At 47.2% G+C, this 27,320-nt stretch overlaps 1 protein-coding gene and 1 long non-coding RNA gene across 3 annotated transcripts in view; one reads left to right on the top strand and one right to left on the bottom strand.

The window, feature by feature from the left end:
* Nucleotides 1-14,711, bottom strand: part of STUM (stum, mechanosensory transduction mediator homolog) — a 62,254-nt gene extending 47,543 nt beyond the window's left edge. For both annotated transcript variants that reach the window (XM_073801064.1, XM_073801065.1), the window contains exon 1: nt 14,286-14,711. In XM_073801064.1, coding sequence (XP_073657165.1) covers nt 14,286-14,493 — 208 coding nt within the window. In that variant the 5' untranslated portion in view covers nt 14,494-14,711. The remainder of the gene's footprint in view (nt 1-14,285) is intronic.
* Nucleotides 12,748-27,320, top strand: part of LOC141278028 (uncharacterized) — a 29,594-nt gene continuing 15,021 nt past the window's right edge. Inside the window, exons 1-2 of the long non-coding RNA XR_012330153.1 lie at nt 12,748-13,058; nt 24,262-24,489. This is a non-coding gene — a long non-coding RNA (uncharacterized lncRNA). The remainder of the gene's footprint in view (nt 13,059-24,261; nt 24,490-27,320) is intronic.

The raw sequence follows: 27,320 nt of genomic DNA, 5'->3' as shown, positions 1-27,320 counted from the left end.
GAGGATGGGCCCTAACCCCATATGACTGGTGTCCTTATAAGAAGAGGAGATCTGGACACAGAGACACACAGACAGAAGACCATGTAAAGACACATGGGGGAAAGTGGTTGTCTACAAGCCAAGGAGACAGAACTCAGGAGAAACCAACCCTGCTAATACCTTGACCTTGGGCTTCCAGCTTCCAGAACTGTGAGAAAATAAATTTCTCATATTGAAATGCATTGAGGGCTTTCCTGGTGGCGCAGTGGTTAAGAATCCACCAGCCAATGCAGGAGACACGGGTTCGAGCCCTGGTCCGGGAAGATCCTACATGCCGCGGAGCAACTAAGCCTGCAAGCCACAACTACTGAGCCCACATACCACAACTACTGAAGCCCGTGCGCCTAGAACCTATGCTGTGTAACAAGAGAAGCCACTGCAATGAGAAGCCCACACACCGCAACCAAGAGTAGCCTCTGATCGCCGCAACTAGAGAAAGCCCGCGTGCAGCAACGAGGACACAATGCAGCAAAAAAAAAAAAAAAAAAAAAAAATGCATTGAATGATGAAATTTTGGATATACTGGGTTAAGTACAATATACTAATAAAGTTAATTTCACCTGTTCCTTTTTACTTTTTTTATAATATAGGTCCCAGAAATTTTAAGATTACACCTGTGGCTCATGTTATATTTCTTTTTAACAGTTCTGGCCTAGGGCCACGTGGGTCATCATGAGGACCTGAGATTTTACTTGAGTGACGTGAGAGCCATTGGAGGGTTTCCAGCCCAAAGGTAACATTATCTGATTCACTTGTGTTTTAAAAGGATCCCTCTTATTGCCACGTTGAGGACAGACTATAAGGGAGGTCAGTATGGGCAAGCAGCCCGTTAAGAGGCCACTGCACTCTGGAGAAGATGGAGGCTTGGACCAGTGAAGTAGACACAAGATGGTGAGAAGTGGTCAGATACTGACTACATTACGAAAGCAGAGCCAAGTGTTTCCTGACAGACTGGGCGTGGGGTGTGAGAAAAAGAGGAGTCAAGGATGAATCCCAGCTTTTGGCCTGAGCTACTGGAAGGATGCCATTTGCTGCGATGGGGAAAGACGAGGGAGAAGTAAGTTTGGGGAAGAAAATCAGAAGTTTGGTTTTGGATAAGTTAAGTCTATGATGCCTTTTGCTTTCCAAGGGGAGATATTGAGAAGTCAGTTGGGTATAAAACTCCGGAGGTCAAGGGAGAGGTCTGAGCTGGAGATCTGGATCTGGGAGTCATCATCACAAGGATGCAGTGTAAAGCCAGGAGACTCAGCATGAACATCGGGGGAGGGCGGTGGTGTAGGCAGAAAAGGGATCAAGGTCAAAGAGAAGATCGAGATCAAGAAGATCAAGTGCCCTGGGGAACTCCCAAGTTTAGAAGCTGATGAGATGAGCAAAGGGAACAGAGAAGGAGTCACAAGGTATAAAGAAAACTAGGAGAGGGTGATGTTCCAGAAGCCGAGTGAAGACAGTGTTTGGAGGAGGGAGTGAGCAATTGTGTCCAATGCGACTGAGAGGTCTGGGAAGTTGACGGCCGAATTGACCACTGGATTCAGAAAATCTGGAGGAGACTGGTGATGCTGATAAGTGCAATTTAGGTGACTGATGGAGGTAAAAACACGCTTAGAGTGGGTTCCAGAGAAAATGAGGGAAGAGGGATTGATGACAACAAATCTAGACAACTCTTTCAGGGGACTGAGCCACAAAGGGGAACAGAGAGATGGGCAATGGGCAGAGGTGGGTGTGGGATCAAGAGATCCTATTTCAAAATGATGGGAGACAATTTCAGTATGTATATGTGCTAATAATGAGTCACTAGACAAAGGAAAATTGATGATGTCTGAAAGAGTGGGAATTCTTCTGGTGTTTTCCTAATCTCCAGAGTAGGCTTATGTTGCTTTTTCTGTCTTATCAACTTCAGACATCATTTATTGACTTTCTGCTATGATACATAAGAGTTAGCTTACTTAACCATTCCTCATCTCCCTTCTACTCTTGTTCCCACATTATCCCATTGTCCCAAGACATCGCTACTGTATTTCAGTGCATCTGTTGATTTCCTTGGTAGTCTATTTCTTGGTCTAGCAACTACAGACAGTATGTCTTGATCACTCACTCCACATGAGGAGGGTATTCACATCTCTACTCCACCCTCCACACATTAGTCAGCTTTGGTAGGCTGTGCTGGGACAATAACAACACTAACACAACAACAGAAAAATCTCAGTAACTCAGGCTTATTACTCACTCATGTGACATGTCATGCTCTGCTTCTGATACCCTCTTTATTCTGGGAGCCAGGTTAAAGAGCAGCCCCCATCTGAGACCTGCCATTCTCGTGAGAGAGGGAAAAGAACAGTGGCAGAACCTCAATACCTCTGAAGATGTCTGCTCAGGCATGGCCTATGTCACTTCCACTCACTCAACTGGCCAAAGCAAGTCACATGGCCAAGCCTGATATCGACGCGCAGGAAACGAAGTAGTCCCCTCCCACAGGAATCGTGGCGAGCCACAGGGCATTAAGTGGAGATGTGCCGTCATCTTTCAGTGGCTAAGTGGGAACAATAATTTAATCTATCACAATCTACCTGCCAACTTCTACAAACTGTTTTTTTTTTAAATTTTATATTGCCAAGGTAAAAAAAATCTTTCACACTCCTTTATAGCTATTATTAAGTACTCTTCAGTGCTTTGCCTGTGGTTGGTTTTAAAAGTTGAAAACCACTGAAGAGGGTGGAGTCAAGATGGCGGACTAGGAGAACGTGGAATTCGCGTCTCTGCACAACTAGGGCACATACCAGGCACCTGTGGGGGACCACTTACACCTAAGGGGACGGGAGGAACCTCCAGTGACCGGGTAGGCCGTGGGGCATGGCGGGAGTGAAGGGGGAGGAGTAGTGGAGGCCAGACGGAACTGGCGCCCCTGAGGGATGGCTGGGGGAGAAGGGATCCCACATCCGAAGGGAACATTGGGGAACGATTGGGAGGGTGAAGGATCAAAAGGGAGGGTGGCCAGGTTTCCCCTGCCCACTTGGACCCCCAGGAACCTGCTGAGATCCCGGGCCTGATCCTCTGCCCACCTAGGCCCCCTCCAGCTATGTGGGTCCTGAGGGAGTGGGAAGGAGGGAAGGGGGAGCAAAAGTACAGGCCGGAACTACAGGACTGGCACCCCTGAGGGGTGGCTGGAGGAGGGGAGGAGTTCCTACACCCAGCAGGACCCACCCACCATTAGAGGTCCAGCAGGGACAGAGGAGACCCTGGGGGAGACCATGGGTGGGGTGGCATGGAGGAACAGAAGGGAAAGCGGCCAGTGCTTTCCCTGTCCACTTGGGCACCAGGGAGCCTGTTGGGTTCCCAGGCCAATCCTCTGCTCTCGGAGCCTCCCTCCTCCCGTGCAGGGCCCAAGCCCCGCCCTTGCACCCCCACCCAGGGCCCCACCTCTACACTCGGAGACCCCCTCCATCACGCTGGGCCTAAACCCCACCCAGGGCCTTACCTCCAAACTCCGAAACTCCACACTCCAGAGGCCCTCCTTTCCACGTGCTGCCTCTGCCCTTCTGGGCAGGTCCTAAGCAGATGCCCCGCCCCACACTCAAACATCACCCGCCCCTCTGCCTAGGTCCCGCCTCACCATAAACCCTGCCCCTGCCTAAGTTCCACCCCCACCTAAACTCCACCTCCACAGCCAAGGATTTTTTTTTTTTCTGTTGTGGTTTTATTTTACCTTGTTGCAGTTGTTTCAATTATATTTTTATTTTTCCTAATATATTTTTTATCTTTCTAATTTTATTTTGTTTATTACTCTTTATTATTGTATTGCTCCTTTTTTTTTGTTTGTTTTTTGCAACGCCACACAACTTGCGGGATCTTGGTTCCCAGGCCGGAGGTCAGGCCTGAACTCCTGTGGTGGGAGCTCTGAGTCCAAACCACTGGACTAACAGAGAACCTCGGACCACAGGGAATATTAATCAGAGTGAGGCCTCCTGGAGGTCCTCATCTCAGCACCAAGACCCAGCGCTATCCAACTGCCTGCAAACTCCAGTGCTGGACACCTCAGGTCAAACAACCAGTAAAACAGGAATACAGCCACACCCATCAAAAAAAAAAATAGAAACGACAAGAAAATGTTACAGATGAAGAAGTAAGGTAAAAACCTACAAGACCAAATAAATGAAGATGAAATAGACAACCTACCTGAAAAAGAATTCAGAGTAATGATGGTAAAGATGATCCAAAATCTCAGAAACAGAATGGAGAAAATACAACAGAAACATTCAACACCGATCTAGAAGAACTAAAGAGCAAACAAACAGTGATGAACAACACAATTACTGAAATTAAAAATACTCTAGAAGGAATCAATAACAGAATAACTGAGGCAGAAGAAAGGATAACTGACCTGGAAGATAAAATGGTGGAAATAACTGCCAGTAAGCAGAATAAAGAAAAAAGAATGAAAAGAATTGAGGACAGTCTCAGAGACCTCTGGGACAACATTAAACGCACCAACATTCGAATTATAGGGGTCCCAGAAGAAGAAGAGAAAAAGAAAGGGACTGAGAAAATATTTGAAGAGATTATAGTCAAAAACTTCCCTAACATGGGAAAGGAAATAGTCAATCAAATCCAGGAAGCTCAAAGAGTCCCATACAGGATAAACCCAACGAGAAACATGCTGAGACACATATTAATCAAACTATCAAAAATTAAATACAAAGAAAAAATATTAAAAGTAGCAAGGGAAAAGTAACAAACAACACACAAGGGAATCCCCATAAGGTTAACAGCTGATCTTTCAGCAGAAACTCTGCAAGCCAGAAGGGAGTGGCAGGACATATTTAAAGTGATGAAAGGCAAAAACCTACAACCAAGATCACTCTACCCAGCAAGGATCTCATTCAGATTCATTGGAGAAATCAAAAGCTTTACAGACAAGCAAAATCTATGAGAATTCGGCACCACCAAACCAGCTTTACAGCAAATGCTAAAGGAACTTCTCTAAGCGAGAAACACCAGAGAAGAAAAGGACCCACAAAAACAAACCCAAATCAATTAAGAAAATGGTAATAGGAACATACATCTTGATAATCACCTTGAATGTCAATGGATTAAATGCTCCAACCAAAAGACATAGACTGGCTGAATGGATACAAAAACAAGACCCTTATATATGCTATCTACAAGAGATGCACTTCAGACCTATGGATGCATACAGACTGAAAGTGAGGGGATGGAAAAAGATATCCATGCAAATCAAAATCACAAGAAAGCTGGAGTAGCAATACTCATATCAGATAAAATAGACTTTAAAATAAAGACTGTTACAAGAGTCTTTTTACTACATTTGATCAAGGGATCTATCCAAGAAGAAAACGTAACAATTATAAATTTTTATGCACCCAACATAGGACCACCTCAATACATAAGGCAAATGCTAACAGCCATAAAAGGAGAAATCGACAGTAAGACAATAATAGTGGGGGACTTTAACACCCCACTTACACCAACAGACAGGTCATCTAGACAAAAAATAAATAAAGAAACACAAGCTTTAAATGACACAATAGACCAGATAGACTTAATTGATATTTTTAGGACATTCCACCCGAAAGTGGAAAAATACACTTTCTTCTCAAATGCACACAGAAAGTTCTCCAGAATAGATCACATTTTGGGTCACAATCAAACCTTGGAAAATTTAAGAAAATTGAAATTGTATCAGGCATCTTTTCCGACCATAACACTATGAGATTAGAAATCAGTTACAGGAAAAAAACAGGAAAAAACACAAATACATGGAGGCTAATCAGTGCACTGCTAAATAACCAAGAGATCACTGAGGAAATCAAAGAGGAAATCAAAAAATACCTAGAAACAAATGATAACAAAAACACGATGATCCAAAACCTATGGGACGCAGCAAAAGCAGTTCTAAGAGGGAAGTTCATAGCAATTCAAGCTCACCTCAAGAAACCAGAAAAATCTCAAATAAACAATCTAACCTTACACCTAAAGCAACTAGAAAAAGAAGAACAAACAAAATCCAAAATTAGTGGAAGGAAAGAAAACATAAAGATGAGAGTAGAAATAAATGAAATAGAAACAAAGAAAATAGCAAAGATCAATAAAACTAAAAGCTGGTTCTTTGAGAAGATAAACAGAATTGATAAACCTTTATCCAGAATAATCAAAAACAAAGAGGGAGAGGACACAAATCAATAAAATTAGAAATGAAAAAGGAGAGATTACAACTGACACCACAGAATACAAAAGATCATAAGAGACTACTACAAGCAACTATACGCCAATAAAATGGACAACCTGAAAGAAATGGACAAATTCGTGGAAAAGTACAACCTTCCAAAATTGAACCAGGAAGAATTAGAAAATATAAACAGACCAATCACAGGTAATTAAATTGAAACTGTAATTAAAAATCTTCCAACAAACAAAAGTCCAGGACCAGATGGCTTCACAGGTGAATCCTATCAAACTTTTAGAGCAGAGTGACACTTATCCTTCTCAAACTCTTCCAAAACATTGTGGAGGGAAGAACACTCCCAAAGTCGTTCTACGAGGCTACCATCACCCTGATACCAAAACCAGACAAAGATATCACACACACACACAAAAAATTATAGACCAATATCACCGATGAACACAGACGCAAAAATCCTCAACAAAATACTAGCAAACAGAATCCAACAACACATTAAAAGAATGATACACCATGACCAAGTGGGATTTATCCCAGGGATGCAAGGATTCTTCAATATACGCAAAACAATGTGATACACCATATTAACAAATTAAAGAATAAAAACTATATGTCATCTCTTCATCTCTGCAACAGATGCAGAAAAAGCTTTTGACAAAATTCAACACCAATTTATGATAAAAACTCTCCAGAAAGTGGGCATAGAGGGAACCTACCTCAACATAATAAAAGCCACATACGACAAACCCACACCAAACATCATTCTCAATGGTGAAAAACTGAAAGCATTTCCTCTAAGATCAGGAACAAGACAAGGATGTCCACTCTTGCCACTGTTATTCAACATAGTATTGGAAGTCCTAGCCATGGCAATCAGAGAAGAAAAAGAAATAAAAGGAATACAAATGGGAAAAGAAGAAGTAAAATTGTCACTGTTTGCCAATGACATGATACTATACACAGAAAATCCTAAAGATGCCACCAGAAAACTACTAGAACTAATCAATGAATTTGGTAAGGTTGCAGGATACAAAATTAATGAACAGAAATCTCTTGCATTCCTATACACTAACAATGAAAGGTCAGAAAGAGAAATTAAGGAAACAATCCCATTTACCATACAAACAAAAAGAATAAAATACCCAGGAATAAACGTACTCAAGGAGGCAAAAGACCTGTACATAGAAAACTATAAAACACTGATGAAAGAACTCAAAGGTAATATAAACAGAGGGAGAGACAGACCATGCTCCTGGATTGGAAGAATCAATATTGTGAAAATGACTATACTACCCAAAGCAATCTACAGGTTCAATGCAATCCCCATCAAATTACCGAAACCATTTTTCACAGAACTAGAACAAGAAATTTTACAATTTGTGGGCTTCCCATGTGGCACAGTAATTAAGAATCCGCCTCAATACAGGGGACATGTGTTCAAGCCCTGGTCCGGGAAGATCCCACATGTCGTGGAGCAACTAAGCCCATGCACCACAACTACTGAGCCTGTGCTCTAGAGCCTGCGAGCCACAACTACTGAGCCCACGTGCTACAACTACTGAAGCCTGCATGCCTAGAGCCTATGCTCCACAACAAGAGAAGCCACCATGATGAGAAGCCCACGCACCACAATGAAGAGTAGTCCCCACTCGCTGCATGTAGAGAAAGCCCGCGCACGGCGATGAAGACCCAACACAGCCAAAAATAAATAAAAATAAAAATTAATTAATTAAAAAAAAAGAAATTTTACAATTTGTATGAAAGCACAAAAGACCCTGAATAGCCAAGGCAATCTTGAGAAAGAAAAACAAAGCTGGAGGAATCAGGCTCCCTGACTTCAGACTATACTGCAAAACTACAGTAATCAAGACAGTATGGTACTGGCACAAAAACAGAAATGTAGATCAATGGAACAAGATAGAAAGCCTAGAGACAAACCCACACACATATGGTCACCTTATCTTTGATAAAGGAGGCAAGAATATACAATGGAGAAAAGACAGCCTCTTCAATAAGGTGGTGCTGGGAAAAATGGACAGCTACATATAAAAGAATGAAATTAGAACACACCCTAACACCATACACAAAAATAAACTCAAAATGGATTAAAGACCTAAGTGTAAGGCTAGACACTATAAAACTCTTAAAGGAAACCATAGGCAGAACACTCTATGACATAAGTCACAGTAAGATCCTTTTTGACCCACCTCCTAGAATAAGGGAAATAAAAACAAAAATAAACAAATGGGACCTAATGAAACTTAAAAGCTTTTGCACAGCAAGGGAAACCATAAACAAGATGAAAAGACAACACTCAGAATGGGAGAAAATATTTGCAAATGAAGCAGCTGACAAATGATTAATCTCTAAACTATACAAGCAGCTCATGCAGCTCAATATCACAAAAACAAACAGCCCAGTCCAAAAATGGGCAAAAGACCTAAATAGACATTTCTCCAAAGAAGACCTACAGATGGCCAACAAATGCATGAAAAGATGCTCAGCATCACTAATTATTAGAGAAATGCAAATCAACACCACAATTAGGTATCACCTCACACCAGTCAGAATGGCCATCATCAAAACATCTATGAACAGGGGCTTCCCTGGTGGCACAGTGGTTGAGAGTCTGCCCGCCGATGCAGGGGGCACGGGTTCATGCCCCGGTTCGGGAAGATCCCACATGCCGTGGAGCAGCTAGGCCCGTGAGCCATGGCCGCTGAGCCTGCGCATCCAGAGCCTGTGCTCCGCAGCAGGAGAGGCCACAGCAGAGAGAGGCCCGCATACCGCAAAAAAAATAAATAAAAAAAATAAAGAGACATGCACCCCAATGTTCACTGCAGCACTATTTACAATAGCCAAGACATGGAAGCAACCTAAATGTCCATCAACAGATGATTGGATAAAGAAGTGTGGCACATATATACAATGGAATATTACTCAGCCATAAAAAGGAATGAAATTGAGTTATTTGTAGTGATGGACCTAGCATCTGTCATACAGAGTGAAGTAAGTCAGAAAGAGAAAAACAAATACCGTATGCTAACGCATTTATATGAAATTTTAAAAAGCAGTACTGATGAACCTAGTGGCAGGGCAGGAATAAAGACGCAGATGTAGAGAGCAGACTTGAAGGCACAAGGGGGAAGGGGAAACTGAGATAAAGTGAAAGAGTACCATTGACGTATAAACATTACCAAATGTGAAATGGATGGCTAGTGGGAAGCTGCTGCATGGCACAGGGAGATCAGCTCAGTGCTTTGTGACCACCTAGACGGATGGGGTAGGGAAGGTGGGAGGGAGGCTCAAGAGGGAGGGGTTATGGGGATATATGTATACATATAGCTGATTCACTTTGTTGTACAGCAGAAACTAACACAACATTGTAAAGCATTTATACTCCAATAAAGATGTGGGGGAAAACCCACAAAACTGAGGAGCATTTATATCATTATGACTAAGCAAATATTCTTCACTACAGAATCAAAGGGAAGCTAAGAGCCCATACAGTGCACCACTGTTCCAATGACAGATTCTATGCACTTAAAAGAGCTTTCCTTATGTTCCACCACTTGCTTAAAATCAGGCCACATTTTGATTTGCTTCCTATTTGAGCTATATCTTTAATAATTTTTTGTTGTTGCTTTTCCTGAAGTTGTTATTACCTCTCTTTTTTATTGTTGGTAGAAGAAACATGTGCTTTCTACATCATATGCCTAGTATCCTCAAATTCTTTCTCATTGATTGTTTGGAATCTTCTATTCTTTTTGAAGCCTACTGGCCTCCTGATATAATTGGGTAGGTTGCTTCATTTGAGCCTATTAATGCTTTTGCATAGCTTTTTGTCTTTACTGCAGTTACTAATTGCCTTCTGTTTTTCTTGCTTGCTTTCTGTTTTGTATCACAACTTTAATCTCTTGCAGTATACCAATAATATTCTCTACTCTGTGGAATGTCCCCTCCTCACATCATCCTCAGAAACCTGCTTCCTGGAGCCTTCTACCCTCCCATTCTAATGAAGACTGACTGCTTTGCAGGCTTGCTGAACAATTTTATCCTGCATGGCTTTTCATGTCTACCCTGAATTGGATACATTATTCCCTGGATCTCATATCTTCTTTCTTGGTTTACTCCCTTGTTTTGCTGAAATACACCCTCAAATGATTTCCTTAAAAAGGTTGAGTAGGATGTAAACTTCCTTGGTCTTTTGATCCTCCGGCCTGACTCACTTCTATATAAAATAAAGGCATTGGGTGAGATGATCTCTAATGCCTATTCAAGGAGTAAAATTCTGGTCAGTGTGCATTCCATAAACAGCATGTTGATAGTATATCAAGGAGAAATTTTAAATGGTTCCTGCTCTCAAGGAACTTACAATCTATCTAGATAGACAAATAATAAACTCTTGAAGCAATAATAAAAAGGCAACAATACAAAAGATGCCACAGGGTAGGGCATGGTTCATCATCAACTAGAGGCTCAGGCTTAAAGGAAAGAGAGAGAGAAGCTGAGCCAACCTGTGGTGCTCTGACCAGGGAAGCAAGACCTTAGCTGAGTGTCAAAAAGTAGGCAATATATTAGGGACAGATTAAATATTTATGAATATTCAACAGTAGATTAATATCCAACATTAATCTGATGGAATGGTTAACAGTCACTGGAAGTTCTTCTCTGTCCAACTTTCCCTGCCACTATCTGAGTTATCAACATTTTCATTTCACCAAGTCAATAAAGATAAATAACAGTTTTCAAATATGAAAGTATCATTTGGATCCTAACCAATAGATAAACCCTCTGGCGATTTGGGGGCATAACGGTGAACTTCCATTACATGTGTGAGTAATTGTGTGTACTTATAAATGCCCTACCAGTTGGACTGTGAAGGTCCATGGTCTTTATTAGTAGACTTTCACTGAATAGGAAATTACCATCATCCATTTTTCAAATTTATTTTGCATTGTTCCAATGAGGTGTCAGAGCGATCATAAATGACTTCTCCTTCCCATCCACTCCCCAGGAAAGGAAACATCCCTCTTATGTATGTTATCCCAACAGCAGTGTTGCTTGGGTGGAGAAAGCACCAGGGAACTGTAAGGACTGGGCTTCTCCATGGCAGGTCCTGCAGACTGGGTGGACCTGAGACACTCTACCAGAGAAAAACAGTGCCTGCATTCAGCCTAACACTGGCACTCTCATCCAATTTGCAAATGAGGAGAGGACTTGCAGGTAAGGAAGCTTCCAGAAAAAAGAAGAGCTCTTTGGGCCAATGCTGTGACCAGTTTCCAGAGAGTGGGAGTGAAGTGAGGCTGGCAAGTGCTTGGGGCCTCGTGATGGATACGCTCAGCAAAGTCTAACCCAATACTACTCCCTCTGGGAGGCTTTCTCTGAACACCCACCCCAACCCTGGAAGAATCAATTACTGCTCAAATACTCTTCCTGCTGCCATCATGGCACTTTCAAATGTAAACAAAGTTTGCACCAATTTCCCTCAACTATCTATGACATCTTGACTGATTTATTCATCATCACATCCCCAGTGCTGGGCATGTGGTGGGTGCTCTGTGTTTGTCGAATGAATGAGTGAATGCATTAAAAGAAGCTTCGCTTCTTCAAAGGGCAGAGCCAGACACGAATACTCAGTTTTTGCAGGAGCATCAGATGAGCCAGGAGGACCTGGAGAGGTAGATCTGGGTTGAGGGAAAAATTTCTGAGAGCTGGGACCATTCAAACCACTGGGGAGGGGGCAGTGCAAAAAAAAAAAAAAAAAAAAAAGCCTGCAAGTTTTGCCTGGGCTGCTTTGCCGTCCAGGACTCTACTGCAGGTCGAGGGGAACAGAGAGATCAATAAGTACTCAGAAGAAAGGTCCCGGGGGCGGCCCCACATACCAGAGATGGGAGTAGCGCTCAGCTCTGTAGAAGGGCAAAGAGCCACAGGGACCCACGGTCTCTGGAACACTCTCTAACGGCCAGACCCTGAGCTTTACGTAATCTCATTTCATCCTCCCAGCAACCTGGAGAGACACGCATCCCTGACTCACAGATATGAAACACCAACAAAGATCTGGAACCCCTTCAGGGTGGAAAGGGGCAGGGGCCTGTGCACTCAGTCCACTGTACAATGATAGTCAAAACAAAATGATAAAAGGCCTGGATTTCGTCATTGAAAATTCCTAAGTCTGTACACCCATGGCTCATCTCAGCCTGTTTTATTACTTTTGTAGTTTGCTTTATTTCCTCTTTATTTTCTTCTGGCTTCTTAGAAAGGTTTCTTACAAAAATCCCATAGGATTCTGATCTAACAAAGGGAAGTGTAAAGAGAGAAGAGCTGGATGCCCAGGGCAGGGGGGCAGAAGGGCAGGGGGCGTGGCAGCAGGGCTAAGGGTGGGAAAGGGACCTAGTGAGGCAGACCCAGGAGGGCGGGCGCAGGTGCACAGGCGCTGTGGCCTCAGCCAGCAGAGACTTGACGTAGCTCCTCCCACCAGGCCCCAATGTGCTTCTTTCCTCAAAGACCATAAGATGGCATTTGCTTCACCACTTTAAGAAAAGTGGAATCGAGACACATCCCTGCTCGTGATCTTCACATCCCCGGAGAGATGGACAGGCAGTGTGTTTTTACTCCAGCAGGTGGGGATTTCTGACAACTTAAATTAACATCGCTTGCGTCCCCACCGTGTCTAAATGTACTAAGAGAGCCGCCCTGATGACACCAACCAGGCTGATGAAGGCACCAACAAGGCGGACGCCCAACTAAAGACCACCTAACTTCCTGCTCAGACAGATACGCTGCTCTGGCCACAGCCCCCCACCTCCCCCCAGGGGGCAGAAAGGTGAGCACGAAGGGGAAAGTGAACGCGACCTGCGTGGGTGGGTGTGATCTTCGCTATCAGCGCTGCAGAGGACCCTGCAGAGCTGGCTGAGAGCGGGGCCGTGAGAAAGGCCAAAGCAAAACAGAAAACCACTCCTAGCTGACCTCTGTTCTTGGGAACTTGGAGCCTTACAAGCGGCAAGCTTTCTCCTGGGCACAGAGGTGCCTGCCTCCCCAGTCCCGCATGGAATTGGGGGGGGGGTGCTCTTAGCACGGAAGAACAGACGGTGCCAAGCTGGCAAGCTGGGAGTGCCGGGGAGGGCGCGCAGACAGATTTGGGCGTGGGGTTAGGAGAGGGAGGGTCAAGGAAACCTAGCATTTCCTCCCTTTATGCCCTCTTCGGCACTCCCATCTCTGTGATGGGCCTCTGTGTTAAAATTTGGGACACTGGTGCTATCAAGGACCCTGCAGGCAGCCAAAGTCCGACACCGAATTACAACCGCGCTCTCTCCACTTTCTCAGGAACGGAAGTGATGGGATGGAGTTATGGGGTCACCTCTGGCCAAGTGCGGTTCAAACCCACAGGCATCTAAACTAACAAAATCATCCCCCTTCCCCTCGGCGTCCTGCGGGGCTGCCGGCGGAATCGCGGGCACTCGGGAAGGAGGTGGGGGAGACTCTGGCTAAAGAGCTCTCGCCCACACACGCCCAGCACCGTGCGAACGCAGGCGGGGCTGAGAGGAGCCTTCTATCCGGGCTCGCCCCGCTTTTCCATAGCTCGGCCGACTTCTCGAATGCCCGAGACCTTGGTCACCCCCACCCACGGCCCCAACGCTCTTCCGGCTGGGGGCCCGCGCCCCTCCGAGACAGGAGCTCGTAGGGGGGCGAGCGCGGCGGAGGGAAAAGACAGGATTTGGGGGCGCTTGGAGGGGAACCTAGCCAGGGCCGAGAGAGCCGCCCGGGCCGCCGCCCGCGTGATCCAACATTCCCGGCAAAGTTTCTGGCTCTTTGGGCCCGGATCACCTGGCTCCCAGGTCGGAGAAGGTGAAAGGTGTGTCAGGAGCCCTTCGCCGCGCCTCCCTCCGGGCGCCCACTCCTGGCGCTTCTGCCACCTGCCAGAGGGCGCTGGGAGCGCCGGCACAGCACATGCCGCCCGTGGTTGCCGTCCGAGGGTCCCTCCCCGGCGCCTCCCCTGCCGCCCTCCCGCGCCGGTGCCCGGGGCGCAGGGGTCGCGGCCGCCGCGTCTTACCCAGTCCGGGCACGAAAGTGTTGAGGAAGAGACAGATGACGGCCACGGGGAAGGGCATGTAGGGGATGGCGGCGCGCAGGGGGCCCTTCTTCTCGCGGACCTGCACCACCACCCCGCTGGACGAGGACGTCCCCCGGTCCGCCGCCGCCACCGCAGCCACCGCCGCCGCCGCTGCCGCCGTCTCGGCGTCTTTGTGCGAAGGCTCCATGGCGGGGCGCGCTCCCCGGGAGCCGGGCTGCCGCGGCCGGGACTGCCGCCCAGTGCACAGGAGGCGGGTGGCGGCCGGCTCCGGGCTCCGGACTCCGGGCTCCGCGCCGAGCTCAGGCGTCCAGCGTGCTCGGTGTGCCGCGCGGCTCGCCCAGAACCCCGCACTCCCGCGTCCCCAAGAGCCCGGCCCTCTGCCGCGCGCTCCGCTGCGCTCCCACAGCCCCGGCGAAGGGGCGGGGAGGGCGGCGTGACACTCGGTGACAGCGCTCCGACGCCCCTCCCCGCGGGGCCCCTTCCCCGCCCTCCCCTCCGCTGCCCCCACCCCCCAAAATACCACTTACAAATCAGGGAGGAGGGAAGAAAGTAGAAGAGGAACGCAGAGGGAGCTGGTGTCCAGGTATTGGGAGGAATGGACACACGTCTCGCTCCCCAGACAGGTGAACCAGGAGGGAACCGCAGCCAAGGACACCGCGAATTGGGCGTGTGCGCTCGGCTGGCACGGCGGGGAAAGGCTTCGAGGTTGAGTCCTTTACTCCGGAGGATGCATTTAACGCTAGGGAGATGGAGGCAAGGAACGCGCCGCGCCTGGTATCTAGTACGCTTTAAATTCGTTCTGATTTAAATGGACTTGAGTCAGAGCAAAAGCGATTTTAGGATCGATAATCGAGCTGAAAGCAGGAGACGCAGCTTTTCAAACAGGTCCATGAGACTAGTTTAAATGGGACCCTTCCCTACATACACACACACACACACACACACACACACACACACACACACACACACACAGATGCGAAAAGCTAAAAGAAATGAGCCTGTTGCTCGGAACTGGGGTTGTGGGGGGGGGGGTGTTGGGGACCATCCCCTGAACAGTTCTGGGAGAAACCTGGGGCTTTTGTGAGCTGGACCTGGTGTTTAAAAAGCCAGCGAAGGCACAGCGCCGTCTGGTGTTGATAATGCAGCAATTGGTAGAAGCAGAAGGATGTGGCCGGGCCGTGTCTAAGCCGGCACCAGATGGCCCCATGTTTGATCAGATTTCCTGAATAACGCCACCTTCACCTCCACACCTGGAAAAAGTGAACGAAAGCAACCGCCTCTTATGTTAGGGAGGGATTCAAGGCATCAGAATTATCCAGATGTTCAGCAAATTTTCTGCATAAATCCCCTTCCTTTTCAGTAACCCTCTTTCTCCAGGAAAAATGGTGATTGAATAATCCAACCCAGGGACTCCGAGGAAGGATGCTAAAAAGAACCATCGGTATTACTTTATGGGTATCTGAATAAAATAATTTTAAAAGCAGATGGTCAGCAGAGGGTAGTGGTGATACTGGTGCACACACACACACACACAGTAACTAGTTAGGCCTGGCAGTCAGAAGTGAACAGGACCGAAATATTCGTCTCTATTCGGCGGCTAATTACCTGTATGACTTAAAGGAACTCATTTAACCTCTTATGGGCTTGAGTTACTGTGACTGTAAAATCAAAGCAATATTCAGTTTAATACTTACTTATTGAAGACTTAATATGACTTGGATTCTGCAGAGAGGGAAAGGAGTAAAACCCAGCCCCTGACTTCAGGAGTCTAATAGAGGAACTGATAGATACTAACAACTACAAGGGACAGAATTACAGACAGTGATGAATGCTGTAGCTGGGTAAGCTGAAGGTGCTGGGAAAACATGGAACCATCTGTGAAAACAGCTACAGAGGGGAGGCGTCAGGAGGTTTCCCAAAGAAGGTGATAGTAGATGAGATTTGAGCAAAGACTACAGTTAACTACTTGCAGGAGATTTATTTTATTTTAAACAAACATTTATTTATCCAAGCAGTCTGCCCGGCACTAAGCACTTTACATATTTTAACTCAGTTAATCCTTACCACACTCTGTGAAGTAAGTATTATTTATTACCCCATTTTACCAATGGGAAAATTGGAGCACAGAGAGGTTAAGTCAACATTCTTTGAACATTCTTTTGCAAAGCACCTGAATGGTTATAGGGCCACTAAAACGGTTTCAGGGAAGGAAACGGATTTACATCCTCCAGTTTTCTAGATGATTTTCTTAATGTCTAGAATGGACGTCAGAAATACATCTAGGCAGACCAACAGCATATATGAAGGCACGGAAACCTAGAAAAGTAGGAACATTTCAGGAATTCGAGTGTGGCAGAACTAAGGCTGGTATGGGCAGGGGCTAAAGATGGCTCTGGTGGAGTGGGCAGGAACCAAGTAATGACTGGCAAAGGAATTTGGATTATATGGAATCACTGCAACATTTTTTTTATATAATTTTATTTATTTTTGGCTGCGTTGGGTCTTCGTTGCTGCATGGGTTTTCTCTAGTTGTGGCAAGCGGGGGCTACTCTTTATTGCGGTGCATGGGCTTCTCATTGCAGCGGCTTCTCTTGTTGCGGAGCATGGGCTCTAGGCAGGCGGGCTTCAGTAGTTGTGGCTCGCGGGCTCAGTAGTTGTGGCACGCAGGCTCAGTAGTTGTGGCACACAGGCTTAGTTGCTCCGTGGCATGTGGGATCTTCCCAGACCAGGGCTCGAACCCGTATCCCCTGCATTGGCAGGCGGATTCTTAACCACTGCACCACCAGGGAAGCCTTCACTGCAACATTTTAAGCAGGCATGTGGCATGACTTGAATATTCTAGTTACTATGTAACAAACTACCCACAGACACAGCTATTTTGTTATGATCACAAATTCTGTGGATCAGGAAATTGGACAGAGTGCAGCTCAGACAGGTCTTCTTTGCTTTATTATGTCTGGAGCTGAGAGGACTCCAACGGTGGCAGCTGGAACAGCTGTGGCTAGAGGGTGCACTTCCAAAAGGATTCTCAACTCTGATACCTTGACTGGGATAACCTAACAGCTGGCTCAGCTGGGACTGTTCCGTAGAGCATCTACACATGGCCGTTCCACGTGACGTGGACTTTTCACAATGTGGTGGCTAGGTTCTGGGAGAAACTTCCCCAGAGTGGGCATCGCAGGACCAGTGGAAGCTGTGTGGACCTTCTGCCCTAACCTCAGAAGTCACACAGTGTCAGTTCTGCGGGCTCTGTTGATCGAAGCAGTCGCAAACCTGCTTAGATTCAAATGGAGGACACCATACCTCTCAATGGAGTAATGTCAAAGAATTTGAGCCCTGGTTCTAAAACTACCCTAATGAGATACGGTTTGGGGGAAGGAACACTCAGCCAACAGTGTGGAGGATGGATTCGAGGGGGTTGTAGACAAAAAAAAAAAAATGTTTCCGTTATATCAGTAAACAACGAATGTTGCCCTCCATCAAGCCATCCGTTACTGTAGCCACCCTGACGGTGCGCCCTGAGGGGAATTCAGGATGGAGGGAAACGGGATACTGGCCCTAGGTAGTTAAGATGCGTATCAAAGGTATAATTTCAATGAGCCCAGACTCTTGCATCTTTCCAGACATAGAAAAGCACTAAAATTATTAACTTGAGATGTCTATTTTTTGTGACTGGCAGTAATCTTTTGATGCCGGACTCCATGTTTGTTTGTTTTTCAACGAAAATTCCTATACATCCCAGCTCCTCCCTTACCTCTTTAAAAGAGTCCTTCAGAGCTATCTGAGAGGCTATTTCCCAGGCTATAGTCATCAGTAAGTTCCCCTAATACAACATAACCAACAACTTTTAGGTTGTGCATTATTTATGGGTTTTTTTGGTTTGTTTTTGTTCCTCAGTTGACAGTGTAAAATTAGGGCTCATGAGAGGAAGGACTCTTCCTGACCTCCATGGATGGGGAATAGGGAAGGGATCGTTCCCAAATAATAGTGATTTTATTAGCAGACAAAGCGGAAAGTTGAGTTTGAGGGGCTGAGGACAGCCAAGGGGTGGTGGGCACTTGTTGATTATATAACCAGCTGTCTTGACTGTCAGTCGGTGTGAGTCTCAGTAAAGCTATTTGGGCTGCAGACTTTGGAGCCCTCAGCATACAAATAATACTTAAAGCCCTGTGGAGTAACGCAAATGTGGAATAAGAAGACTAGAGTTTCCAGGAAACTCACCAGAGGCTACTGAAACCAAGCAGAAAGAGACGAGGGAGAAGGAGGTTTTAAAGGAGAAACACTAAGAGTGTTTCATGGGAGCCAAAGAGGAAGATTTTTAAGGAGGAGCGGTCAGCCGTGTCAAATGCCATAGAACGATCGAGTAAGACCCCGAAAGTGCCTATTAGATTTGGCTGTTAGGAGGTTCAGCTCACTGGAATCCCAGCTCAAAAATCTCACCTACTGTGTCCATTTTCAAGGAATTTGTCCCATTTCACCTAAATTGTTGAATGTGTTAGCATAAAATTATTCATAATATCCTTTTATTATCTTTTTAATGTCCGTGAAATCTGTAATGATGTCTCCTCTTTCAGTCCTGATATTGGTCATTTGTGCTTTTCTCTTTTTTCTTAAGCCCTCTTGCAAGGGGTTTATATCTAGTTGACATGGTGACCATGACACGTCTGAAGGTGAGTTTAAGATCTAAGCTACTTCAGGTAGTAAGAGGTCTCCAAAAAAGTTGAAACCTTAAAAAATAATCTCCCCGCCCCCAAATCAGACACAAATACAGCAGAGGAAACAGAGCAAACAGTTGATTACATCAGCCAAATACATCTAGGCCATGCATTGGGTCATGAAGATAAAATCTGTTGTTTGGCTTTGTTCTGTCCTCAGCTGAATAAAGTACCTCAGCTTTGAACCTCTTTTTAGCTGAAAATTTTTTTTTTGCTTAAGTCAGCTTCCAAATTGTACACGGAATTCATATATCAACCAGGATGGCTCCTTTTGGAAAAGACTACATCGTAGCCTTGGCAGTAGAAAGACAGACTTTATTTGGAGTTCCCTGTATTTAAACAATTTCTTAACTTCTCTGAGCCTCAGTTTCCAAAACTGTAAATAATACTTATCTCATTTGTGTATGTGTCGGGATTAAGGGAGAAAAATATGTGCAAGATACTCAATAAATGGCAACTGAGGCAGGAGCCTTTTCACCCCAAGTGATAGAAAAACCCGACTCCAATTTAGCTTAGAGGAGAAAAAAGGAATTTATGGATGTGATGGCTTTTTGATGTATGAGCGTGGCAAAGCTGAATTACAGTTCCCAGAATTCCCTTTCTAATCTGTTTCCATTTAGCGTGGGCTACAGATGATGACGGCTCTCAAGAGCTGAAGGACAGATGGAGGCGTGGTCCCTTTATACCATACGAGTACCTTCTCTGAGGCATTTAATCACATACAATCTAGGTGCTGTGGAGAAGCAATTCTGCATATGTGATTGGAGTCCCTTATCAGTCAACCTTAAGTTAATCTATGAGTGTCCTGGCTGGGCCTGACTTAATCAGTTAGAAGTGCTTTTAAAAGCAGACTTAGACCTCCTCTGAGGGAGCAACTCCAAGAGACTGTCAGCTGCTGCTTTCCCTTCCTTCTAGATCTTCCTTTGTGACCCAAACCTGTGAACGTCAAGTTTCAACTCTTACCAGGGGCTTCCCACTTGCTTGTGATCTTCTCTCCCTCTCTGCCTGGACCTCAGATTTGCTGAGCCAACCCCCACAGCATACAAGCCAATCCCTTGTAATAAATCCATATCTGTATCCTTATCTATCTGTCAGTCATCTGTGATTCTGCTGGCTCTACTTCTCTGATTGAATCCCAACTGATACAATGGGCTCACATGGCTGCGAAGTCCAGAGAAGGGCTCAAACTATAGCAATGAGTCATCTAATCAATTCCTCTCTCTCTCTCTCTCTTTTTTCTTCTCTCTCTCTCTCTCTCCATCTCTCAGCCCTGCTTCCCTCTCTGTGTAGTGGCTTCGTTCTGTACACTGGTTCTCCCCATGTGGTGAGGGAGATGGTCTCTGAACACTAGGTTCATATCTTCCCAATCAAACCAAGCAGAAAGAGACTTCTTTCTTTCCCACAGAGAAGGGGTTCTGACTGGTCCACATTTTGGATCAATCACTTTTGCCAGAATACTATGTTAAGTTTGACCAGGCTTGTCATGAGTGGGATTCTGTGATTGACAGCCCCCATCAAACCTCAAGGAGTGGGTAGAACACCCCCCAAAAAAGAGGTGCTACTGTAACCAGAACAGGTGTCTGGGGATGTATGCTAGACAAACATAGCGTAGTGACCACCGTCTACTGCAAAGACTGTTAGTGGGCTTCTTGGTGATGAGCCATTCTAAGTCACTGATCTTGATCTACACGAGTCACGTGTTCGGACTTCCATCCACATGCTGACTTCCACTGACACATCTTCTGGTTGCCTTTCCCAGACGCAACACACTCATGTGAAGTGTGGTCTTAAAGACAGAGCCCAACCTGGCTTCTCTTCACATCTGCACTTCTACCCAACTGTGTGATCTCAGTCAGAGCAAGTCATCTCTCTGTGTCTCCATTTATCCATTTGTTGAATAGGAATTTTCATGCCCAACCTTCTCACACTAAAAGACCAGGGATGTGCATTTAGATCATAAATTAGAACAGTAGTATTATTTCTGGTCTTGGGATCAGGTGGATCACTTCCCTGCTTCCTCTGTGGACGGAACTTCTCATCTTCCTTCCTAAAGTGACATTTGCCCTCCCTACGCCTCCCCTAAAGCCATAATGGTATGAGGTTTGCAGAGGAAAATGAGAGAAACAGAGAAGTGGAGGCCTGGGCCCCCCACTCTCTCATCTTCCCATGCCAGAGCCAGAGTGTTCTACTGGACTCAGTGTGGGTCCCTGTTCTAGTGGAGGGGTGCTCCCCTTTGTGGGTATTCTTTTTTATATGTAATAGGTAAGCATGGTAGAAACCTTGGCCATAATCAGACCAGGCTGTCTAGATTTGGATACTAACTGTTTACAGAATTTGGAAACCTACTGCTCATAGGAAGTCACCCCTCACAGGGAAGGGTGAAGCTTAGCAGAAGTTACCTATCCCCCAAGTGGGAAGGTGAGCTTGGACATAGCATCTCCACCCCAGGGGAAGAAGGACCTGGGACCCAGAGTTACTGTTAAACAATATTGCTCCTTGCCCTGCACAGTATTTAAGGATCAAGGGAAGAATTATTATCACACTGAATTTAGAGTCTTGATGACCTGAGAAAAACACGTTAATGTGACGAGCAAGGCCTCGGGGGGAGACTGCCATCTCTTTAAGAGTCCTCAGCAGACACTCAGCCAGAGCTTTATCTGACCAAGTCCTACTTCTTGTGCAAACAGTTTGACAGTTTTCTAAAGTTGGTCAGGCTGCAATTACTAAGAAAAATATGGAATGCTGTTAAGAGGGAGACCAGGAGAGCTAGCACAGCCCTTTCTGATCTAAAAGCAGGCAGGGGCTTCCCTGGTGGCGGCGCAGTGGTTGAGAGTCCGCCTGCCGATGCAGGGGACATGGGTTCGTGCCCCGTTCCGGGAGGATCCCACATGCCATGGAGCGGCTGCGCCCGTGAGCCATGGCCGCTGAGCCTGCACGTCCGGAGCCTGTGCTCCGTAACGGGAGAGGCCACAACAGTGAGAGGCCCGCGTACCGCAGAAAAAAAAACAAAAACAAAAAAACAAAAAAATTCAGCAGAACTTAAACTTCAGTTCACCTGCACCAGCCACATTTCAAGTGCTCAATGTCCACCTGTGGCTCGTGGCTACCATATTGGATGGTGCAATTAGAGAACATTTTCCTCATCACAGAAAATTTGATTGGACAGCACTGAATTAGAATAGGATTGAGCTGCATGTTAAAAAGATGCAACACCGAGTGGCTTAACCAAGGTATTAGTTTATTTCCCTCTTTTATAAAATTCCACGTCAGTAAAGTTGCTCAATTCCCCAAAGTCATCAAGACCAGTTATGCTCATGTGGTGTCCACAGAGTCAGGGACCCAGGTTCCTTCCATCTTGACGCTCTGCCACTGCGAGGGTGTTTCCTGGTCCACATGGTTGAGAACGGTGCCCCAGCCAAGGGAAGAGGGAAAGAGGAAGCATCGCAGCTCCTTTTAAAGGCACCACCTAGGCCCGCATCAATCCCTTCCACTTCATCCCTTGGCCCCATTTTGTCTCATGGCCTCACCTAACTACAAGGGAAGCTGGGAAACTTTATTCTGGTGAAAAATTAAAACTTTATTCCTGGATTTCCCTGGCGGTGCAGTGGTTAAGAAGCTGCCTGCCAATGCAGGGGACATGGGTTCGATCCCTGGTCCGGGAAGATCCCACATGCAGTGGAGCAACTAAGCCCGTGCGCCACAGCTACTGAGCCTGCACTCTAGAGCCCACGAGCCACAACTACTGAGCCCATGTGCTGCAACTACTGAAGCCTGCATGCCTAGAGCCTGTGCTCCACACAAGAGAATTCACCCAATGAGAAGTCCGTGCACCACAACAAAAAGTAGCCCCCGCTCGCCGCAACTAGAGAAAGCGCACGTGCAGCAACGAAGACCCAATGCAGCCAAAAATAAATAATTAATTAATTTTTTAAAAAAAGTTTATTCCTATGGGAGAAAGGGAGCATGGATGTTGGGGTCACGTAGCAATCTCTTCCATGGCAGTTATGTGGGTAGCCCTGGAATCCATTTCCGCCAAGTTTTCTTTCTTGTAACCTTTCTCTCTGTTCTCTATCTTCCTAATTTCCTATTTCCTCCCTCTTCCTTCTACCCCACTCCCTGCTGCACCCCCTTCTATGCAGCAGGCCCCATGCTCCCCAATTTCACATACACAGTCTCATTTTACCATCACAGCCACCTAGTGAGGGCGGTAGTAATTGTGCCTATTTGACAGATGAAGACAGTGTGACTCAGAAAAGTTCCGTGATGAGCTGGACTAGATAGGTCCCGAAAGCTTTCTCCCCCGTTCACTAAATTCCACCTGTTTCTTCCTCTCTCCCCGGCCCAGGCCCGTCTCTCCTTCTCCTTGGATTCTCTCCACTGCCTGTCTCTCTCCTCACATCCTAACCCTCTCCCTTCCTCCCCCGGTTTTTTGGCTTTTATTCTTCTTTCCTGTCTCCCAATGTAACAGCGTGGCCTCACTCAGCCGATTACTCACTGCTTCCCCTCAGCTTCTAATAAATTTATTAAGTTGTAATCAACCTATAAATCAACTCTCCTGAGAAAACCTGGTAGGGATTAGGTTTGCGTTTCCCTGTAATTACATCTGAGGAGCCGAGCAATGAATCAAATTGACTGACAGAAAAAATGGGGTGACCTCAAACACCTTATGTCTTCTCTCCTGTGGCCTGTCCGGCCAGGGCCTGGCCACAGATGACCTGGCTCGCTGCTGTGCCCCTCCCCACCTGTCCCCAAAGCTGAGGATATGGGCGCCAGACCAGACCTCTGACCTCAGGCTGGAGGTCAAGATCCTGAAGGTCACGGAAAAAGGGGGTCTCCAAGATAGGCAAGAATCTTCCAGAGCTCTCATCCTCCCGTTCACAGATACCCCTCCTCCTCTGGGTCTTGGGTAATTTCTTTCTCCTTTGGTTTCCTGGGGTTTCTCTCCCTCCACTGGGGTACAGAAGTGGGACAGGGAGTGGGACCTTCTGAGACGTGTCAGTCCCCTAAGTAGTCTGGAAACTCTGCACTTGATTTTGGCTGTTTCTGACAGAAACAGAAGGGGACGGCCGGCAGCAGTGAGCCTTTGGTGGGGACCAAAGATGGAGAGGGGTGCTAAGGCCAGAGGGTGAAGATGCCCTGAAAACTGTGGGGACCAAAAATGGGGGCAGGGGTGCTAAGAAGGACAGCTGGGGAAGATGCCTTGGAAACTGAAAATCAACCTGCCTCTCCTTTCTCTCCAGGAACCCAAGTGGGGTTGAAGCAAGTGTGCTTCGTCCAGGCCGGGATGCTGACCTTTCTTCCCGCCCTCCTACGGAGATTCCCTACCGTCCGGCTTGGGATTCTGTAGCCTTCACGCCCACACCGGCAACTCCTCTTCCCTGCAATACCCTCCCACGCCGGCCTGAGCACAGCGGCTGCCACATCCCGCGTGTTCGATCAATGTGAATTGAGTTCGCCTACTCATTCAGGTGCCAATCAATTCATATATCTCCACATGCAATTTTTATTAGCCGGCTGTCCCAGACATCCCCCAATTCGCTGATGTCTTTTCGGAAACAGTGGGAGTCCTAGAACTGATGACTCGCTAGAGGATGAGAGAAACCAGGAGGAATCAAAAGAGAAATAGCGAAGATGAGAGAGAAGGAGAGAGAGAGGAGGGTATGGGAGAGGAAAGGCGAGACAGAGACAGAGGGAGCCTGCCTTTCACCTTAAAGGTGATCTGAACCAGGGCACAAGGGTGGATCGTGTGCCATTGCACTCACAACCCTGGCATTTAACTAAGAGAGTAACAGACTAGAAAACAAAACAGAGAAAGGCAACCACAAAGCCCATCTAACCTAGCAGGCAGGCGCTGTCAGCCCTGGACACCCTCAAATCACTGAAGGGGGGTCAGAGCTGAGACCCAGTGTCTTCTTACTGACCTGGTTCCTAACCCGTCAGCTGAACTCCCTCTGGCCCTAAACTGGGAGGCTTAGCCCTGCGGCCACTCACCAGCAGCCTGGCTGGCTGGCTCCTGCTTCCTGGCCCCTCCTTCCGCCTTCCGGGGCCCCCCCTCTGGGTCCCAGGCTGCTTTTGCACCGGTGCCTTGTCTCCTGCTTCCTGTGATGACGCATGAGGACACGAAGCTCTGTCGTTCTGGCAGACACCGCAGACTGGGTTCTGTCGGCCCTTAGTCCCTGGGCGTAGGTTGGTTTGTCTCTCTGGTAACCACCCAGTACTGATGTCAGAGGGGCTTCAGAGGGGCTGAAGGAGGCCTCTCAGGCCTGCACCCTGTCCCCACCCCCACTCGCCCAGGGTCCCGGGGGAGCCTCAGAGAGCCCAGGGGGGCCGCGCCCTGGGAGGTGTGCACATGCGTGCTCAGTACCCAGGACACAAGGGTATACACTCGGGCTCTCGAGAGGCCATTGCATGGGCTCTGGAGTCAGACATTCCAGGGGGTACCATCCTACTTCTGTCACTCACCAACTGCGCAAGCTGGGGCAAGGGACAGACTCTCAGAGACTCTGTTCCCACACTTGTAAACGGGGCCAATAATAGTGCCCACCTCATAACGTTGCCCTGAGGGCTGCATAGAGAGTGCTGAGCACGACGCCTGGCACGTGGCAAGTGCTCCATTACCATTATCATTACTGACACTTCCTAGAGGAGACCGAGACAATTCCCTTGGTACCAGGTAGCTCTAGTCATCCCATTTGCCAGACACAAGCACACAAAGTCCAGGTGATTTACTGGGCCAGTTGTCCTCTGGGGTGGTGGGAGGAGGGAGGCTTGACCCTAGAACCCTATAAGAGATGACCCTAAAAAGTAGCAAACTACGTGGTTATCTAAGCAGAGCAATTAAGAGTGACCTTCCCAGCATCTCAATAAACCATCTTTACCACAAATGAGTCCCGAATCCCTAAAACGTCCACCTCTGGTCACTTATTTGGGATAAGGCAGAGGCCCCAGATGAAGAAAATGCATTGAGTCCTCCTTGGGAGACTTGCTTCTTTGATCTGATCATTTCGGCCTTGTTGGACAGCAGGGAGAAAAGTTGCGTTGGGGTAAGATGGAAGGCTGAGTCTCTGATTACCAGCTGAGAAGAGCCGGTCTGGAGTTGGGCATGAGGTTGGGGGGGGGAGTGAGGGTGGGGAGAGTATGGGCCTCAGCAAGCAAGGTCATGGGTTAGGGCACTGGAGTCTGGGGTTTCTAAAAGGGGGTGTGTGGGACATACTCCAGGGTGGCCTCCATGATTCCTACCCCCTGCTGTTCACACCCTTTGAGCCTGGCTGGGAACTGTGACTTATTCTAGCCAATGGCATATCGTAAAGGTGAAGGGATTTTGCAGATGGAACTAAGGTCCCAAATCAGTTGATTTTGAGTTAATTTAAAAGGAAATTGTTCTGGGTGGGCCTGACTTAATCAGGTGAAACCACCTAAAATGGGACTGGCTCCCCCTTGCGGTAAGCAGCTCTCCTTGCAGCCTGGGTGAAGTCAGCAGCCATACTGAGGAAGCCCACAAGGCGGGAGCTGACAGCCTAGTACCTGAAGGCAGCTTCCGGCCCAAAGACAGCAAAAAGCCAGAAGCGTCAGTCATATCAGTGCAAGGAAATAAACCTTGCCAATAACTCGAATGAACTTGGAAGTGGGTTCTTCCCCAGTCGAGCCTCCTCAGGAGAAGGAGGCCAGCCAACCCCTGGGTTGCAGCCCAGTGAGCCCCAGAGCAGAGGACCCGGTTAGGCCACCCCTAGACTCCTGAGCCACAAACACTGTGATAGAATGAAGTATGTTGCTTCAAGTTGCTAAACATGCGTGATCTGTGACAGTGACAGAAAACTAATATTATGGAGGGAAGCGTCCTGGAGCTGAAGACAGCCTCCAACTGTAACGCGTTAGCCTGCTTCTGTCTCCGGGAAGCACCTGCTCGGGCCAAAATATTCAACCCTGATCACCTTGCTGGTCCCACTCTATTTTTGTCCTGAGGTGGAGAGGGGCCATGTCTGTGGGTCCTGCTTCCCGAAGAACCCTTGCCTGAAGCTGCTATGAGGAGAGTGGCACCCTTGAGTCACATTGCCAAGACCCCTCACCCTGAGAGAAAGCCAAGTGCTCTGTTGCAAAAGGTCCCTGGCTCCCAGGCTCACCCAGGGAGGGGGCTGCTGGGAGTTCAGGGGGAGCTCCAGGTTCTCCAGTCAGATCTGGTCCAAGACCAGTGCACTCCCTCTCTTTCTGTGCTCCCAGGGCGTGGTCATCTGAGCATCCCTGGCCCTGGCTCTGTCATCTGAGACCTCACACCACCTTTAGTTAGACATGGGGCCACCCC

The sequence above is a fragment of the Tursiops truncatus genome, chromosome 1 (assembly GCF_011762595.2).
Source record: "Tursiops truncatus isolate mTurTru1 chromosome 1, mTurTru1.mat.Y, whole genome shotgun sequence".
Taxonomy (NCBI): Eukaryota; Metazoa; Chordata; class Mammalia; order Artiodactyla; family Delphinidae; genus Tursiops; species Tursiops truncatus.
This window is presented reverse-complemented; position numbering and strand designations above follow the sequence as displayed.